The sequence below is a fragment of the Callionymus lyra genome, chromosome 18 (genome assembly GCF_982586985.1).
Source record: "Callionymus lyra chromosome 18, fCalLyr1.hap1.1, whole genome shotgun sequence".
NCBI classification, from domain to species: Eukaryota; Metazoa; Chordata; class Actinopteri; order Syngnathiformes; family Callionymidae; genus Callionymus; species Callionymus lyra.
The window spans coordinates 19399491-19419537 of record NC_141835.1 but is presented as its reverse complement, the minus strand read 5'-3'; the positions used below and the strand labels follow the sequence as shown (position 1 = coordinate 19419537).

Sequence of the window (20047 nt, the reverse complement as noted above, 5' to 3'; positions counted from 1 at the left end):
TTTCATAAACAATAAAAAATAATTCATAAAAAATAAAATAAGAAAAGAACATAAGAGGAAGAACAAGATGACACAATCTAAGTATAAAGATAAAGATAAAGAACATAGGTCAAAGAAAAACAACAAAGACAAAGATACAAAGACTAACATAGAACAGAACATCCAGATACTCTCACTCCACTCCTGCCCCCGAACTCAGAATTGTACAATTTAATAGCCCAAGGGATGAATGAGTCCCTGAGTCTATTTGTTTTGCACCTGGGTAGGAGCATTCGTGCACTCGTTCTGCTTCTCTGCTCACTGATGACAGAGTTCAGAGGATGACTGTCATCATCCATGATGGACAGTAGTTTGTTCAATGATCTCCTCTCAGCAACTGTCACCAGTGAGTCCAGCTTCATTCCAACCACAGAGCCAGCCCTCCTGATCAACCTGTCCAACCTGTTGACACTCCTCTTGGACACATTTCCACCCCAACACACCACAGCATAGAACATGACACTGGCCACCACAGACTGGTAGAACATGCAGAGGAGCTTCTTGCAGATGTTAAATGATCGAAGCCTCCTCAGAAAGTACAGTCTACTCTGAACCTTCTTATATACATGGTCTGTATTGCAGGACCAGTCCAGTTTACTGTCCATCCACACACCGAGGTACTTATAGTTGTCCACTATCTCCACCTCGTCGCCTCTGATGGACACTGGACGTGGCTTTGTCCTGGACCTCCAGAAGTCCAAGACCTCTCACTCCAGTCCACAAAGTCACTTATCAGACTCCTATACTCGTCTTCGCTGTTGTCCCTGATACATCCAACAATGGCAGTGTCGTCAGCATACTTCTGGACGAGACTCAGCTCTGAGTTGTAGCAGAAGTCTGAAGTGTAGATGGAGGAGAGGGGCCAGTACTGTCCCCTGAGGTGCTCCTGTACTGCACACCACAGTGTCAGACTTGATATCCTTAAGCCTGACATACTGTGGTCGATCAGTAAGATAATCCGTAATCCAGGAGACCAGACCAGGGTCCACATGCATCTTAGTCAGTTTGTCCTGCAGCAGAGTGGGTTGGATAGTGTTGAAGGCACTAGAAAACTCCAGGAACAGGATTCTCACTGAACCGCTTCCTTTATCCAAGTGGGAGTAGGTCCGATGCAGGAGGTGAAGGATGGCATCTTCCACACCAACTAACAATAACAACGCTAGATTTCAATGAAAGTTTAGCTTGTTTTTGTGGTGAATAAACGTTAAAAAAAACGCAAGGCTACTGTACATTAAAAAGGTAGTTGTTACGCTCTACTGTATAATGAAAGTTCAAGTTGTTTTTGTGGTAAATCAACAAGGAAAACGCAAGGCTCCTCTACATTAGAAAATATTTATTACCCTCTACTCCTGAATGAAAGTGCGTGTGTGTGACCAGTTATGTCATTACAGTACACTGTTCTTTAACTTGTTACTTTCAAAAGTCAAGTTATAACTTAGTTTTTTCTGTCCATTTTCCATTGTTCGATTGTTGTTTTTCAACACTTCTTGTTGTCTGCAGAGGTGTGTGTGAGGGGGGGTGTTTTTAACACCTTGGATGGCCAGTGTTTTGCACAACAAAGCTGGGGGGAAGGGAAGGAATTTGCTCAGGACAGACACTTGTCTCCACTGTCTCACTAACTCTGCCTGCTGTGTACGGGAAACTCCATTTTCGGTTCTCGATCGGTTTGCTGATCAGTCTGTTTGACAGCGCGAGCGGGAAGGAAACTTTGGGCATTTTGTTGAAGGGACCACGAGCGGATCCAGCAAATGTGGAAGGAGCAGCGGAGAAACGTGCCATTTATTCAGGAACCCAAGGGTGTGTCTTTGAACGTGAAGACGGGCACCTTGAGGAAAGGCGTGGAGCTGCCATGCTACAGGTGTGCCCGTGGCTCCACGTCCCCGGAGTCCTTCCACCTCCACCTAAACTGGTTCATCCCAGGTTTTATCAACCTGTCATACTAAAAGATATACAGTTATCATATAACTTTATTACACAGCCACCTCTCTCTGTTACATCTGAACAGGTGAGGAGAGAATTAAGGCGACTGAAGATCAGGAAAGCTGCCGGTCCAGATGGACTCAGCCCCAGACTGCTCAGGGACTGTGCTGATCAACTTTGTGAGTTGGTCACACACATCTTCAACCTGAGCCTCAAACTGGAGAAGGTCCCGGTCCAGTGGAAGACCTCCTGTGTGGTTCCGGTTCCCAAGGCGGTGCACGCGAAGGAGCCAAGCCACTTCAGACCAGTCGCCCTGACCTCCCATCTGATGAAGACCTTGGAGAGGCTGGTACTCCGCCATCTACGCACGACGGTGAGCTCTGCGTTGGATCCGCTGCTGTTCGCCTACAGGCCAAAGATGGGGGTGGATGACGCCGTCATCTACCTGCAGCACCGGGCACTGACTCATCTGGAAGCCGCCGGTAGCACTGTGAGAGTCATGTTTTTTGACTTCTCAAGTGCTTTCAACACCATCCAGTCGGCGCTGCTAAGGAAGAAGATGGAGGACGCAGGAGTTGGGACACAGCTGGCAGCATGGACGATGGACTACCTACTTATTTCATTTTATTTTATTTATTTATTTTTTTTTTCATTTCATTTTATTTTATTTTTTTTTATTTTATTTTATTTTATTTTATTTTATTTTATTTTATTTTATTTTATTTTGTTAATAGTGTTAAATTTCCAATATTGTAAATAATTTGTATATTTTTAAGATTGTTTTACTTTTATTTTTTTTTTATTATCTCTTTTATTATTTCTTTTTTCCTTGCACTTTATTTTTTTCAACTGTGCTGTTGTAAAAGTGTGTTTCCCCTCTGGGGATGAATAAACATTTTCAATTCTATTCTATTTTCATTTTTTTAGCATTCAATGGTATCAATTATAGGCATCTCTGATGTTACAACTGCATTGATGGTTGGGATGAATACTATGGGAGCATTATTCAAAATGACATTCATCAAATTGTGCTTTATTGCAGGTTTCATATCAAACAATTGTTCACAAGTCATTACAAATGTCACGAGTAACCATCAGAGGGAATCTGCACGACGTTGATGGTCTCATCCTCAGCGAAGACTAAGTATATATCATTTGTGCCCTGCTGATGAAAAGAGTAGAAACTTCAAATGATGAACGGTTATATGTTTTTTGATTTTTGAAATGATTTAAATAATTTGTTTGTCTAATACAATATTGTCATTTTTGTTGATTGTATGCAGCGGGACAGCCGCAGTGATGTCGCTGTACATCGTTAAAGTCCTGGTGCTGATGGAGACGATCCGGTGGACGCATCCGTCATCCTTGAAGGCGTGGAGATGCTGTCGGGATGTCGCAACTGTGTCAATGCTTGCGTGATGCTTATGGGACTGATCTACACCCTCAATCTTGTTTACCCATCAAAACTGTCCTGCTGCATACACATTTGAGGTATTTCAGAAACTTTTCTTTGAACTGGATGGGATCAAGCTCTCCCCAAAAGTGCAAATTGGGAAAGTTGCTGTCTTGAAGGGTGCTAATACACACACAAACATGCCCACCCATTCACCTGTTCACTTTTTTTCGGTTAATGTTGACTTTCGGAAATGTGCTGAGGCACTTGTTTGCACTTGCTTCTCAAGTTAAAATTTCATGGAAAAAAATGCATCATTGGTGACAATGTTGTGATTGTGCAGTTTCAGTGCATCTGTGTTTTGATATGCTTTTTTTTAAGATTGGTTTACTTTAGTACTACTCCAGATTTTTGTCTTGCTTCGTTATTAATCTGCCATTATGTGAAATGTGTTTTTGCACTTAAAGGAGAAGTTCTGTGTAAAATTACTCCATGAGTGTTAAAACATAAGGTGTAGTTATCTGGTGTAGAGCAAAATTGTACTAGTGTACAGCAAAAACAGATGATTTCGTGAACTGGGGACAGAACTGGAGGAGCGGACAAGCGGCAACAAGGCACAGAGAGGGAATGTTAGTACCGCGGCTGCTAACGGCTTCTAGCTCCATAGGCTGCCCCAGGACACATTGAGTGGTTTGGTCTGCGACTCAGCTCGGCGGCTGGACGTGTGTCCCCTCCTCTGGTTCAGTGCCCCGCAGGCTGTGTGTCTAAGCAACGCCAAGCTCAGATTAAACAAACATAAATAAATCTAGGAAACATTTGGTTAAGACATCAACACAGCTGATCTTTTGTCAGGGGGTCACTCCACAACTTTCCTCAAACTGATCCAAGCGAGTTCTGTTCCTCTTCACGTCGGCAAAACTCTGGTGTATGTTGCAACACAGAATGTCACTGTTGTGAGCGAGTAGACATGTTTTGGACAGATGACGAGGTTTTTAAACCTGTGGGAATAACCGGTATGGATCAAAATGAATGCAAGAGAAACGATACATCCCCACTAGAATTAAAGGAACACTATAAACGTCAGACAACTTGATATAATGCGTGTTCTAATGTTTTATTAGATGAACATAAGAACATATACAATAAAAAAATTTAAAAAAAAACTGTATATGGAATACAATGTACAATAGACAAATAACGGTGATAAAATATCTTCAGATTGCAGTGGCGGGCCGTGCATTTCACACGTAGGCCGTCACTGGTGTCCAATATGAACTAATCCACCTCTTAATGCCATCATTATGACTCCACGGCTATAGAAACCATTAATATCACACAGAAATGCAGTATAATAATAATAATAATGTCTACTTAAATAGCGCCTTTCTCGACGAGGGTCATAAAGCGCTTTGACAGCCATTCACAAATACTGATGGGAGTAGGCTGCACACATGCAATAAAAAATAATAAATAAAAAATAAAATAAGAAGAAGAACATAAAGAGAAAGAACAAGATGACACAATCTAAGTCTAAAGATAAAGACAAAGAACATAGGTCAAAGAAAAACAACAAAGACAAAGGATACAAAGACTAACATAGAACAGAACATCCAGATACTCTCACTCCACTCCTGCCCCCGAACTCAGAAAATGATGATATGATCCTACATTTACTTGTTTTCATGCTTTTTTGCTAATCTCTGGATGAATATCTCTATTCTAGAGAAAATACTGTGAACTGGCTAATCTGCAAACTAAGAACCAACATTTGAAACTCAAGCTGGGAAGTCTTCAAGGACAGCTGGCCCAACAGAATGAACAAATAGAGCAGTTGAAAACACAATTTACATCTCCTCAGCATCCAGAATCTCCACAAAAAGGTTCGTACTTACATATTGTATTCTTAGTCAAAAACATTTAGTGACATATATGCTGTTCCATCGGTTCTATCAGTCTTTATTTTAATAGCAATTCCATACAGCAACTGAGAAAAAGTGCGCAAAGAACCAAGCTTTATTTAAGGGGTATTACATGCATATTTAATAAGTAAAAGTTACGCTTAAAAAGGTATTGCTTCTTAATAAATGTATTTGCGTCCGCCAACCTAAAGAGTTTTTTAACGTCAGAAATTGGTAGAATTATAAGGTAAGGTAAAAGGTAAAACTTTATTGATCCCTCAGGAGGTTTTGGAACCCAATGGTACAGAACTAAAGCTGTGTGCCTTGTTTTCCTTAAACTCGGATAGTATGTATTTTTAATATTTTGCATTCTGGCTTTATTCAGTATCTGGTTCAGGTTTAACATTCACAGTTATAAATGTTAAAGTCAAGAGTTGTACTTTGTTTTTATTTTGCCCTAGCATTTTAATAAATCTTAGTAATGCTGCTACACAGGTTGTAGACCATAGTTAATTTTATTTATTATTATTAAGCACATGCCTTAAAACATGTCAATCTGGAAGGTAAGGGCCGGTGGTGAGATAAGGTGCAGTTGTTGTTGCTAATCGCAGTAATAATATTTATAATTTTTACTGTAGCTCAAATAAGCTTCGGTTTGAAACTGACGACAATGAGTCTTTATTCTTTGGCACTAGTGGAACCCAGTCTAACTCTTGTGTGAAATGTCGCAGGCCATCAAGGAAATATGTGCATTTATAATGTGGCATTCATCTTGGAAACATTCATCTTACTCAAATAATACTTATATTATAGCTCAAAGTATCTATGGGTTAAAAACCGGATCAGGTATAAATGCTATTTTTTTTTAAGTCGACATTTCAATATTTAACCTAATCACGACTTGTATCATATTTTGGTTAATCCTCACAATTGATCTTGTTTTTTTTTTTATTCCAACAGTGTTGATGCTGCCAGCGTTGGCCAGAGGGACCCAATAGAGCCGAAGAGAAGAAGGCGAGGTTTGTGTGTCCAAGACTAAGTGATAACAGTAGATTTTATTTCAAGGCACCATTCTGGACACTCAAGGTCACCTCAGCGCAGGAGGTCTCCTTCGGGAAATTGTTTTTTTCCGATAGCCAGCAATTTTTCATAAACAATAAAAAATAATAAATAAAAAATAAATTAAGAAGAAGAACATAAAGAGAAAGAACAAGATGACACAATCTAAGTCTAAAGGTAAAGACAAAGAACATAGGTCAAAGAAAAACAACAAAGACAAAGGATACAAAGACTAACATAGAACAGAACATCCAGATACTCTCACTCCACTGCTGCCCCCGAACAAACAAAAAGGTTCGTACTTACATATTGTATTCTTAGTCAAAAAAATTGAGTGACATATATGCTGTTCCACCGGTTCTATCAGTCTTTATTTTAATAGCAATTCCATACAGCAACTGAGAAAAAGTGCGCAAAGAACCAAGCTTTATTTAAGGGGTATTACATGCATATTTAATAAGTAAAAGTTACGCTTAAAAAGGTATATTAAAAACATGTTTTTCCTTTCCAATACCAGGGTGTGTCTCTTATGGGAATAGATGAGCTACAGACTTCTTGGCGATTCAATACTGAATGGAGGATGGGTAACTAACAACACCTTTTTGTTTTTTTTGTGGTTTAAAAAATATATATTCCACATGCAATAAAGTAAATACAAGCAAATGTTTGATAAAACATGATTCTGGTAGTATGTTCATGTTGACCTAAATGTATCTATTTTCAGTGGTTTGGTTTCATAAAATATTTAACTAATTAATAATGTGAGGATTGCTCAATTAAATTTACAAAAATGTTTTTGTTTTTTTTTCTTTTGCAGATAAAACGAGAAATGAGAGAAAGTCGTCTTTGCAGACTTCTTCGCCTCCTTTGGCCAGGAGGTTCAGGCAAGTGGTTTGTTGTTTGAAATCAAACCTTGGACTCTGATGGATTCACCAAGACCGTTGTTTTAAATCGATGTTTTCTTTCGATTCTGAATTATATTTTGACCATTCATAGTGGTACAGTGACCTCTGCTGGCCTCCCGGACATGGAGCGGAAAGGTTCCCTCAAGCTCCTCCCCTCACGACCCTCCCTTAAAGTCGGATCACAGAACCGTGACCGGAACTGCACAGCACTTGGACACAACCGTCTTAACAAGCCAAGTCTGACCGTGGAAGAGGTCATTTTGCTTTATACTATTATCTGTAGAATATTGATTGTAAACTGCACTATGTTATTATTCGAGGTATTCATTTTCTATTCGCTAAAAGAGTATTGCTTTTTTAAGTAATTAGCCTGTTGTTATTTATTTTTGTTTAAAAATGAGATTCTGTTCGGATAATATAAAGTAGTTGAACACAAACTCATAATCACAGTTTTTATTTTATTGTTCTCTTAAAACGGCTGCTGCACCTTTAGCTGTTTTGTCTCCCTTCTGTCCTCCGATGCATGTGATATCAATGGAGTTGTACGTTTTTATTTTGCCCTAGCATTTTAATAAATCTTAGTAATGCTGCTACACAGGTTGTAGACCATAGTTAATTTTATTTATTATTATTTAGCACATGCCTTAAAACATGTCAATCTGGAAGGTAATGGCAGGTGGTAAGATAAGGTGCAGTTGTTATTGCTAATTGCAGTAATAATATATATAATGTTTACTGTAGCTTAAATAAGCTTCGATTTGAAACTGACGACAATGAGTCTTTATTCTTTGGCACCAGTGCAACCCAGTCTAACTCTTGTGTGAACTGTCGCAGGCCATCAAGCAGAACAACAAGGAACACTACAGGCGCTTGCTGGAGATGTTCACAGAGAAATACAGCAATAGTCAACCGCTACCCTTCAATCAAACCAAACCACAAGCGTGAGTGTGATCTGCTACTTGGAGGAAGGGAATTCAGGTGAAAACCTTTTCGATTCTCAACCAGCTTTATTGCTTCCATCCCACTAGGCTGTTGACGTCAAAGAGGGAACATAAGAGGACATTTTTAGACAAAGCATTTGAGTCGGCGCCAACACGGACTGGTTACTCTGGTGAGTAATGTTACATAGATATATTTTTTTCCGAATTATTTTATCTATTTCCTCTTAAGAATTAGTTTCAATGTAATTTCTACATCAATTACGGTAAAATCAAAGGAACATAGGAGATCTGACGACACCTTCATCTCCAATTGGCTCGACGTCTTCTATCAGCAACAGAATGGGCCAGTGATGGATATGGCAGCAGTGAGTAGTGTTGGAGCAGAGGAGTGAATCTCCCAAGATCTTTTAACGGTTCAAGTCGTGGGGTCGAACTAAATATATCTTAAAACATTATCTTATTATATTATTATTATTATTAGTTGCTCAGTCTATTTTGATTATATCCCAGTTTGTCCCATCAAATGCCATCAATCTTATTTGAAGTCATGATTGTTGACATCCATAATCTCTTTTCCTTACTTTATCTTAACATGGACATTGATTCTGAGCCAACCTTATTTAATAAAATTACAAATGTGTTTGAGGCTGAGCAAATAATTTGATTAAATTAGTTTTTAAATTATTTTCATCGTTCATTTTCAGACGTGAGCTCTGAATTGGGAGCAAGGTCGCGAGAAGAGCTGGAGCAGACGGAGCGCCACGACGCTCAGTTCGTGAACTACCTCCGCTGTCGTGGCATGAACCCTGCCACGAACACAGACAGTGCTGCTGGCAGCATGAGCTTCAGTGATGACCTCTTGTCACCTGAACTTCAGGTATGTATCAATCACATGGATCCCTTTTGTGAGCTCCAAGTTATCACCATCTGATGATTTGTTTTTCCCCAGGCTTTGTGGAATCGGGGGAATTGTAACTTGTAAATAGAAGTATATGAGTGCCATCCTAGTATTTAATGGTTGAATTCAATTGATTTTATTTTTGTATATATATATACATATCGTTTTTAATTTTAGAAATGATTCAATTCAATTATTCAATATTCTGATTACGCTTATATATCCCTGTAAAAATATGCTTTTTTTTTCTTCTCTAGAATGACTCCAGAGTGGATGGTGAGAGCGACGAGAGCCAGAAACAGTTGGAATGTTCCCATGAAATGCAACAAGAGCAAAGGAGTAAAATACAGTCACTGAGGTGCAGTTTTCTTTTTTTGGGGTATTTTGTATTGTAATTTCAAGTTTTGATTTCTGTCGTAGGTCGACTATAGAAGAAGAGCAGGAAGCTTTGAAGAGTGCCCAAACCACAGTTGAACACATGGAGCAACTACTGGAGCAGGAAAGGGTCTTGAACCATCGCAGAGAGCGGGAGGTGGGACATCTGCGAGAGGTTCGTATCGCAGGTTTCACCTTCTTTTCCTTTTTTTAATCTGTAACCATCTTCCCCATGCAGGCCAAACATGAATCTTGTGAGCAACAAAGGTCAGAGGTCATGACACTGAAGGGTCAGGTGGAGCAGGGGAATGTAGCCTGCAGCAACCTGAGACGTGAGCTACAGATGGAACAGTCCCGCAGAGTTTGGCTGGAGAAGCGCTTGGCTGAGACTCGGACCCAAATGCAAAAATGCAATCAGGCCTTTGAGTCGGAGAGGGAAAGATCAGGGCTCTTAAAAGTGGAGGTAAAAGAACTTGAGAAGAAAATTCAACTGATGAAAGGGAAGGAAAAGGAGTGGGATGATAAGTGGGAGAAGGAGAGAAGAAGATGCAGGCAGGAGGAGATTGATGGGGAGAAAAGACAGGAGCGGATGAACAACAAACTGGTAAGACTTGAAAGTTCTATTTAATGTTCAGACCATCTGTATGACTTGAATATCTCGCACCACTAACTACAGTTGGAGATGTTGAGGCAGCAGGAGCAGCAGAAGCAGCAGCGCATGCAGGAACTGAAGGAAAATCTGGAAGTGCTTGGCGAGTTAGATAAAGCAGTGAGGATATTTGAACAGACATCTTCTACCTTGCGACCTTTCAATGACCTCCAGGGTGGAGGTTCACTGCAACACAGCAAGGTACCTCCTGCCTCTTAGGCCAAGCTTTTAGAAACAAAACCTTTTCTAAAAAGCTACTTCTTATAACTCAGATGTCGCCAGCATCTTCCCGCTCCCTGCTGGACACCCTGATGAAGGAGAACTCTGAGCTGTCGGAGAACTTGAGATCCCCGAGTCAGAGGAAATCTTACAAACGGAAACTCAGCTGCACCAAACCGAGAGGTCTCCGTGGAAAAAAGAAAAAATAGCCGTGCAACGGCGTTTGTAGGCTCCAGAGGAGGTGAGCACAGAGGGTGTGCATGTGCTTTAAAGCTGACACGGTGTTAACTTATACTTGCCACGTGGATGACTTGTAAATCTGCACTGGTTTTAGAGGGTGCATTGGTTTCAAGGTCCTGCTCCGAGATCAGAAAACATAGTCTTTTGTCTTACAAATCAACTTAAAATTGGTTGATAATTACAAACCAAAAGGTTTTTATGATTTAAAAAGTTGAAATACTGTGTATCTGATCTTATCAGCTGTGTCAATAATACAGTTTTACCTCAATCAGCAATGCTTTGGTGCTTCTGACCAATTCTGCAGAAAGTTCTTTTCCATCGTCTGTAAAAGAGACTCATTTAGTCCCGCCAGCAAAAGAGGACAGGAGGATACAGTCAGCCTGTTCCCCTGATATGATTGGTTATCATCAGCGCTGGTTGCAGGAGAATAGGACATGGGTGTACCTGAGCTGCTTGTCGCCCCTATACCTGGACGGTCCAGGTGAGTGTGAGTGTGCAGACTCACTCCAGCAAACACTCGAGTCATCGACAGATATGAACAAGATCACTTCTGGGTTTATTGTCAGGTTTTATTTAGTTGACAGGATTTCCCCACATGTTTAGAGAAGAACTAATTGAGGTTGATGGGAAAAACCCAATAGTTCATTAGAATGGGAGTGTTTCCAGTCTGCTTGACAGGACTTAAAAACCATAAGCATCACTGTGTAGGTCAGACTGACAACTGTATACCAACTTGGTTACAATGTTGCGTTTTGATTTTGATTCAGGCAAAAATATTTGTCTAAATGTGTATGTATTTATATTATTAATATTCTCGAATTCTTTGTCTTCACAGATTCACCGTCCGACCCAAAGAAGCTTGACCACTGATTCAAATGGAGTCTGCAGACCCATATTGTTTTTTAGAGCTCTTGATGCCTTAAACAACTGCACTAAAATGATTAAGCCGTCCATGTACAAGGGATTTTCTTCCATTTTGTTCTATTTTTTTTTTTTAATGTTTTTTTTCTTTATTTTTCTAAAGTATGTTCTGAAGGTCATACTGGTTTTCAATTGATTTATTTTTAATAAAAAGTTCTAATTGCTTATTTTCTCAAGATTGGTCGTCGTGAAAACCACTTGGATTTTTCCTCACATATGTATAGCAATGTTTCCTGGTGCAATAGCCTCACAATATTTGAGTAATTCTTAGGGAGACACTGAGTTAATCAAATTCTATTTAATTGTATTATTTCGTTATTATATTTAAATATTGAAACCTGCTTTTTTTTTTAAAATAATTTAAAACCCATTTATTGGGTGACAATCTTAAGTCGTTTAACAATCAATAGATATTGCAAAGATAAATGAACTAATAAATGATAAGATTAACAAACGTACATTTAAAACATTTCATTTCAGAGAATCAGGGATAATGGAAATACAACTGATGGTCATAATTCGAAAGCCGGACGTTTATTTCCTCCTTAACGACGTTTGGGGAATTTATTGCACACTTTAGATAAACTTTCCAAATAGAGTGCGGCTCATGACAGGAGAACCACTGGTAGGTTGACAGCAATTTGATTCCGTTAATGTACGATGAGTCGACCACTCACTGTTTCCATAGACATGTATACATAGACGCCGCATCGACTGTAGACGGATGTGTATAAAGCGCCGCCATCTTGGTAAGTAAGTCTCGTTTGAGCAACTGCGATTGGTCCATATCCCGAAGAAAGATCCAAAGTAAGCTTGTTCAACCACGCGATTGGTCGTTTGGTCCTACATAGACTTGCATTGGTGCACACATCGGGCTCCTGTAGACACTGTTGGGACTCCTCCCTTCACCCCCTCCTGACATACAAAAAACTGATTATTTACCCTCTATTCTTGAATGAAAATGTTTTTTTTGTGATAAATTGAAAATAACGCTAGGCTTAAAAACGATGGTTTTTCAATGAAAGTTTAGCTTGTTTTTGTGGTAAATAAACATGAAAAACGCTAGGCTACTGTACATACAAAAACCAAGGAGCTGGTCTTGGATTTCGGGAGGTCCAGGACAAAGCCACGTCCAGTGTCCATCAGAGGCGACGAGGTGGAGATAGTGGACAACTATAAGTACCTCGGTGTGTGGATGGACAGTAAACTGGACTGGTCCTGCAACACAGACCATGTGTATAAGAAGGTTCAGAGTAGACTGTACTTTCTGAGGAGGCTTCGATCATTTAACATCTGCAAGAAGCTCCTCTGCATGTTCTACCAGTCTGTGGTGGCCAGTGTCCTGTTCTATGCTGTGGTGTGTTGGGGTGGAAATGTGTCCAAGAGGAGTGTCAACAGGTTGGACAGGTTGATCAGGAGGGCTGGTTCTGTGGTTGGAATGAAGCTGGACTCACTGGTGACAGTTGCTGAGAGGATATCATTGAACAAACTACTGTCCATCATGGATGATGACAGTCATCCTCTGAACACTGTCATCAGTGAGCAGAGAAGCAGAATGAGTGCACGAATGCTCCTACCCAGGTGCAAAACAAATAGACTCAGGGACTCATTCATCCCTCGGGCTATTAAATTGTACAATTCTGAGTTCGGGGGCAGGAGTGGAGTGAAAGTATCTGGATGTTCTGTTCCATGTTAGTCTCTGTATCTTTGTCTTTGTTGTTTTTCTTTCCTTGACCTATGTCCTTTGTCTTTGTCTTTAGACTTAGATTGTGTCATCTTGTTCTTCCTCTTTATGTTCTTCTTATTTTATTTTTTATGTATTATTTTTTATTGTTTATGAAAAATTGCTGGCTATTGGTAAAAAACAATTTCCCAAAGGAGACCTCCTGAGGGATCAATAAAGTTTTACCTTACCTTACCTTACCTTAAACATATTATTTACCCTCTATTCTTGAATGAAAGTGTGGGTTGTTTTTGTGATAAATTAAGGTAAGGTAAGGTAAAACTTTATTGATCCCTCAGGAGGTCTCCTTTGGGAAATTGTTTTTTCCAGTAGCCAGCAATTTTTCATAAACAATAAAAAATAATACATAAAAAATAAAATAAGAAAAGAACATAAGAGGAAGAACAAGACGACACAATCTAAGTATAAAGATAAAGATAAAGAACATAGGTCAAAGAAAAACAACAAAGACAAAGGATACAAAGACTAACATAGAACAGAACATCTAGTTCAACTAATGTCTTTCCACGAGTGAGATCATCTGCTGGATTGTTGACTGTGTCTACATATCGCCACATGTGTGTCGCTGTTAAGACTTGGATCTCAGAGACTCTGGTTCCAACAAACACTTTGAATTTGCAGGACTCTGATGTCAGCCATGTCAGGACGGTGGTTGAATCTGTCCATAGCACAGTCTCAATAATCTTCAAGGAGAGTTCTCTGTGGATGAGTGATGACAGTTGGGCCCCTGTCAAAGCCGCACACAACTCCAACCTTGGTATTGATTGCTGGCGTTTTGGAGCAACTCTTGATCTTGCCAGTACGAATGACACGTTGATCGTGGCTCTGACTCTGTTAGTGAGGTAGGCGACAGCACCATATGCTTGCTCTGATGCGTCACAAAACACATGCAATGTGTACTCTACAGTTTCAGTGGCATCTACGGGAAGAGTGTAGGCCCGTGGCAGAGTGATGTTTGTCAGCTCGGGGAGCTCCCTTTCCCAGTTGGACCAGGCCTCAAGGATATCTGGGGGGAGATTTGGGTCATCCCAAGTCCTCTTCTTTGCCCACAGTTTCTGAACAAGAACCTTTGCTCTGGTCGTAAAGGGTATGATGAGGCCTAGAGGATCATACTGTCGGGCAAGCACCTTGTATATGTAACGCATAGTGGGAGCCTCTGTCCTTTCTGGTTTAGACTTGTACCCTAGTTGATCTGTGGTGCAAATCAATCGCAGACCCAGGGTTGGTTCCTGGGGGTCGGTACATTTCTCGGTCAGCCACAGCTCAGCATTATCAGATCTGGCCTCTGTAGGTAGATGAGCGACAACAGATGGGTCATTACTTGTCCACTGACGGATCTCGAAACCCCCTGATGCCAGGCATCGTCTCGATTTGTCTACAAATGACCTGGCAGCTTCTGGTGATGAAAAGCTATGCAAACAATTGTCTACGTAGAATGACTGTTCTATGGCTTGCATGATATCTTCGTTATCTGCCACAAAGTCCCTGACATGCTTCTGCAATGCAAACGTTGCGCAACATGGGCTGCATGTCGTACCGAAGGGCTGTACTTGATATTGATAGATATCTGGTCGAGCATCTTTGTCGAGGTTTCTCCACGCAAACTTTAACAGTGGCTTGTCTTCATCAAGGAGGAGAACTTGGTGGAACATAGCTTTTATGTCTCCACTGATTGCAATAACATGCTGGCGGAACCGGAGGAGAACCCCGATCAAAGATGGTCCAAGAGTTGGTCCAGCTAGAAGTTGCTGGTTAAGAGAGAGACCATTGTACACAAAGGAACAGTCAAACACTAAACGGGACTTTCCATTGTGGCTGACAAGGTGATGAGGAATAAACCAAGATTCGTTATCTGCAGTCATCTCATCCCTTTGGAGCTTTCTCACTTGACATCATCAATGAGTTTCTGGATTTCTGCTTTGTAAACTCTGGCTTGATCTGGGACCTTTAACAGGCGCCTTTCTGTGCTGCGAAGGAGTGGCAGAACTGCTTCGATAGGAGCCCTCAGACGCGGTGCATTCTTTGCTCGTAGCAATGGTGTAGCATAGCGGAAGTCGCTATCCACCTGTACTCTTTCTGTGCGTGTCTCCAGGGTGTTTACAGCTTCTTGATCTTGGCGGGACCTCACTGCTAATCGTTCACTTTTAAATGGCATAATGTCAAGTTGCCAGAGACGTTCAACATGCTGGTAGAGATCATCTGAGGCAGGTTTCAAAGTGGTTAGGTAGCATGATGCTGAGGTTGAAGTGAGGCCATCGGGGCCCTGTAGCGCCCACCCAAGTGCTGTGTTGAAAGCTGCAGGTCCCCCATTAACACCGACTCTTACAGGTTCTATTGCAGTAATCAGATGTGTACAATCCGCACCAATCAACAACAATGGTTGGACTTTAGTGAGGCTCACTATCGGGAGGCCTCGCAAATGTTGGTAGCGTTTCTGAAGCATTGCTACAGGGTAAGACTGTTCAGAGAGGGCCAGCTGGTCTGCTGTCAAGGCATTCTGGATCGTATAGTGCTCATCAGGTTGAGCCGAGGATGCAACTTTGAAATCCACTGATGCCCCTTTAAGATGAGCTACATCTTGCCTTATAGTTCGCAAGGACAGAAACTCTGCTCGACCATCAAGTCCAAAGTGCTGAGCAGCATCAGGCAATAATATCGTTCGCTCAGCTCCATCATCAAGAATGGCAAAGGTTTGTAGTGACTTTCTTTCGTGGCTGATAATAACGGGCACAACTTTGAGGTAAACCTTTCCTCCCTGCTTGGAGTTGGCAAGGGTTGCTCTATTCTTTGGTGTTATTAGATAAACTCCAGGGCCTGGTCTTGGTCGATTTGCATCATTGAGAACTCTGAGGTGTATTTCTTGACACTCTGAACAGTTCTTCTTTAAAGTGCATGCTTCCCGTTTGTGACTAGTGCGACCACAGTTCCGACACCACTTCCCATCTACTAGCCACTTGCTCACCTCCTCCGGGCTACGCTGGATGATGTCTGGACACTGTGACAAGTAGTGATCTTCACCTTTACAGAAGAGGCACATCTTTTTAAAGCGCTCCTGTCTGGCCTCCTGACGCCTGGATTCTCCTGGGGGACCACCATCTGATTTCCATCTGTTTGAGCTGTGGTGAACTGAGACTGGCTGATTGTGTGGTCTTACAGGAGGATTTTGCTTTTCTCTTTTGCTTAGTTGTGGCGTTTCTGAGTGATGCCGTTGTGCCAGGTTTGCAGACAGTCGCTGAGCTTCTGCCTTGACCTTCAACCATTCAGAAAGGTCACGTAAGCTATATGGGTTGAGGCTTCTTGTCCGTAACCGTCCCTTCACCTGTAGGTGCTCAACAAAGCTGTCTCTATAGTTCCTTGGGAGTTTGCTAAGGAGCCGATCTACATGGCCAGTTGACATGGTTTCCATCCCATTAGGTCCTTCTAATGAAGTTAACATTCCCACTAGTAGGTCAACACTGAGGGCAAAGCTCTGGAACGCCTTAGAGTCTCCTGCCTTCAGATCAGGGGAGTTCAAGATGGCTGCAATCTCACTTTGAGCAAGTTGATGTGGCTGTCCATATTGCAGTTGAAGTGCCTGCATAGCTTCAGTGTAGGGCTGGCTGTAATGTCAACAGGACTGAGCAATTAACTTGGCCTCCTCCAGGATTAGCAGTTCCATCAGTACTCGGTACTTGTAATGCTCAGAGAGTTCAGTATGTGGATCCAGAAGGTGATCGAGCGCCATCTTGAGATCAGCAAACTCTCTTTCGCTGTCGTGGATTAGCTTTGGAAGTTCAGGTACTGGTACAGGTTGACTTGGTGGTGGAGACACAAAGTGTACTGGTGGGATTTGGTACTGTGGTTGAAAGCTCTGCTGTGGCGGAAGGAGAGGTGCAGGCTGATATTGTGTCTGGTCTGGATGCGCAGAAACAAACTGATAAACAGACGTGTTTGGTAAAACCTGCTGAGGTTGAAAGTTTGTTTGTTGATTGTGATTCACTTGATACATCGGCAGGTAAGGAGTCTGTTGCATTGGTGTGCTGTGCGTAAGTGGAGGCACGTTGTTCCAAGATAGAGGCACATTCTGTAGGGGGCTAACCTGCGTGTTGGATATTTGATATGGCCCCTGGTGAGCTTGTACGTTGCTCCTAACAGTGGTATGGTCACCACTGCTGTAAGGCGTTGGTATCTGCGACAGTTTAGCTTGGAATGTAGCAATAGACGTAGGAGTGTATTGGTAGGAAGCCAGGGTAGGCTTTACTGATTGATCAGTATGCATTGGAACTATTCTTGTTGAAGTATGCCCATAAACAGGGGCTTGAAGGGTGGATGGTGATGTGGCAGGATTGTTGATCCGAAGCGATGCACCGAATGAAGGAGCTGACGATAGTGTAGACGGTAGAGCTTGGGTTAAAGAGTAATGTTCTTGTCTTTGGCCTAATCGCAAGGCAGAGGTGGTTTGATATGGTTGAGCTGTTGTGGCTATAGCTTGACTGTGGGGTATGCGACGCCAACTGTGCTGGTGTTCCTAACATCAGAAGATGATGTGGCGAGGCTATACTCACTGGTGTCAGGTTCGAGCAGCTTGAAATGTTCCTCTCAAATGGTGTCATTTGTGGTATACGAGGAGATCGTGGTTCGCCTTTGCTTGAACTATATTCTGTGGGACAATCAAAGGTCCGATCAGAAAGAGCTGGTGAGTGAAGTCTGACACCTGCCTGTGGTTGGTCATAATGTCCTGTGGCCCACATTGAGTCTTGAGTCATCTTATCGACTGCTCATGGGACTTGGTCACAGAATTGATGCTCGAGCATAGTTTGGGGCTGGTCACATGTGGCAGAACTTGTCTGAAGGTTTAGTGACTGCAGCTGACTTATGCTAGCTATCTGACTGTCGACATGACTGGAGGCAGTAAAAGGCATCAAGGACTGTGGTAGGCTGACCTGGTAGCTCTGCAGATGAGCTGGTAATTGTCGGATACGACCAACACTGTGCATGTCGAGTCCCTCCAGTGATCTTGTCCGGATGTCCATGGCGAGGTTGTGGGTAGAGGATCCGGCTCGAAGGACCAAAATGTTCTGAATGTTTTGTATCAGATGAATAATTTGCCGGGTGAGTGTCTACTCACAACCGCCGCTCCGATTAGAGAGCCAATAAGGACACCAGATTTGTCACAAACGAGTTATATTTCAAGGATTCATCCAGAGAATGGTATCTGTAAATAACAATACAAACATATTACAATATGTACAAAACAAATACGGTATATGTTGACATTAACACTGTATGAGAATTCTATTTCTAAACAATCAAAAGGCGTTTAATATAAATAAAGATGTCGTCAAATCTCTATTGAGGCGCATCTATAATCACACAAGAACCGCAGCTGCAGCCGCCTGCACAAACACACATACACGCGGCTGACACACCCCCCACGTGCAACGTCCCGCATGTAAACATTAACATCACGCATGTAAACATTAACTTTACATTAACTTGCGCGTTTACCAAACTACAAGTTAGACTTACTTCCTCACAAACGCATTCCTAGCTGGACTTTCCGTCGAACAGGAGGGACAAACTTTTCATGGGAGGGACAAACTTTGCACGGGTCGACTCACTTTCTACTCGTGTCACTTTGATCTAGGTCCGACCTAAACATACAACGTAACGAACAAAAAAATATGAGAATCTAAATAATCGCGAGATATTTAAGCTGGTATCAGCAGCGAAGACGTGTTTATCCTCCTACTGCTGCTGAAAGTGCACCTGTAAGTATATGCATATATATGCATTTATATATGACGTAACTTCCGTTTAAAACGTCACTAAGATGGCGGCTGTTTAGTGTGGTTAGTGTCCATCGAACCATGCTCAGTTTTGTGGGCGTGTTAGTACGCCAATTTAGTGTGCATGGCGCACTAAATTTCGCATACTAAGAATTGAGACGCACTAACGCACTAAAAATACTAACTTTTAGTACGCTAGTATGCGATTTGAGACACAGCAACTGTAAACACTTGATTCTAAGATGGCCACACCTGGTCGTCGTGGAAATTTACCAAAGGTTGTTGTCTTCTTAGAGAGAATCTGTTCCCAGCGACTTGCTGGCCTGTTGTGTCTTTCAGTGCGAGTTCTCAAACAGGTGTCCAGAGACTTGCTGGGAATCTGGGATTGTTTAATCTTTGTTTGTGTGTGCAAGGCTTAATTTGACCCGGGCCTGTGTTGCAGTCAGTGAATGCAATGCAAGTAAAGGATTATTTAATATGAAATAAATATGAAAGATTATCTGGTGATTGCTCCTGATGATACGATTCCAGGGTTGAGTCAGTACTTGGGTGACTTAGGTCAGTCTGTCAAACTGAGCCTGAGAAACCTGGGTGTTGTATTTGATAAAGACATGTCTCTTGTTCAACACTGTAGAAAACTGACCAGAAACTGTTTCCTTCAACTGAGAAAAATCTCTAAACTTAGGAAAATGCTGTCACAACATGATCTGGAGCTTGTAATCCATGCGTTTGTTTCTTCTCGTCTGGACTATTGTAACAGTTTGTTTTCATGTCTTAACAAGAAGGAGCTGTCTCGCCTGCAGTTGATTCAGAACTCTGCAGCGAGAATTCTGACCCGCTCTAGTAGAAGAACTCACATTTCTCCGGTCCTTAAAACTCTTCACTGGCTTCCAGTTTCTTTCAGGATCAACTTTAAAATTCTGGTTCTTACTTTCAGAGCTATTCATGGTCAGGCTCCTCCTTACATCACTGATCTGATCCAGCCTTACACCCCAGCTCGGTCTCTGAGGTCTGTGGATCAGAATCTACTTATGGTTCCACGCACACGGCTCAGGACCAGAGGAGAGAAATCTTTTCA

The 20047-nt window shown here is 41.8% G+C and overlaps 1 protein-coding gene across 3 annotated transcripts; it reads left to right on the top strand.

Annotated features, from left to right (window-relative positions):
- Positions 1 to 4282: 4282 nt before the first annotated feature.
- On the top strand, positions 4283 to 11633 carry LOC148060867 (uncharacterized). Of its 3 annotated transcripts, none has more exons than XM_087780035.1 (14): positions 4283 to 5232; positions 6211 to 6269; positions 6827 to 6893; positions 7127 to 7193; positions 7306 to 7468; positions 8049 to 8155; positions 8243 to 8325; positions 8860 to 9032; positions 9311 to 9411; positions 9474 to 9603; positions 9667 to 10032; positions 10105 to 10278; positions 10350 to 10537; positions 11372 to 11633. In XM_087780035.1, the coding sequence occupies exons 3-13, from the start codon at positions 6839 to 6841 to the stop codon at positions 10503 to 10505; spliced, it is 1575 nt and encodes a 524-aa protein (XP_087636161.1). In that variant the 5' UTR covers positions 4283 to 5232; positions 6211 to 6269; positions 6827 to 6838; the 3' UTR covers positions 10506 to 10537; positions 11372 to 11633. The 3 variants fall into 3 exon arrangements, with proteins under 3 accessions (XP_087636161.1, XP_087636162.1, XP_087636160.1); XM_087780036.1 differs by having other exon boundaries at positions 6211 to 6603; XM_087780034.1 differs by having other exon boundaries at positions 6211 to 6747.
- The last annotated feature ends 8414 nt before the right edge of the window (positions 11634 to 20047 follow it).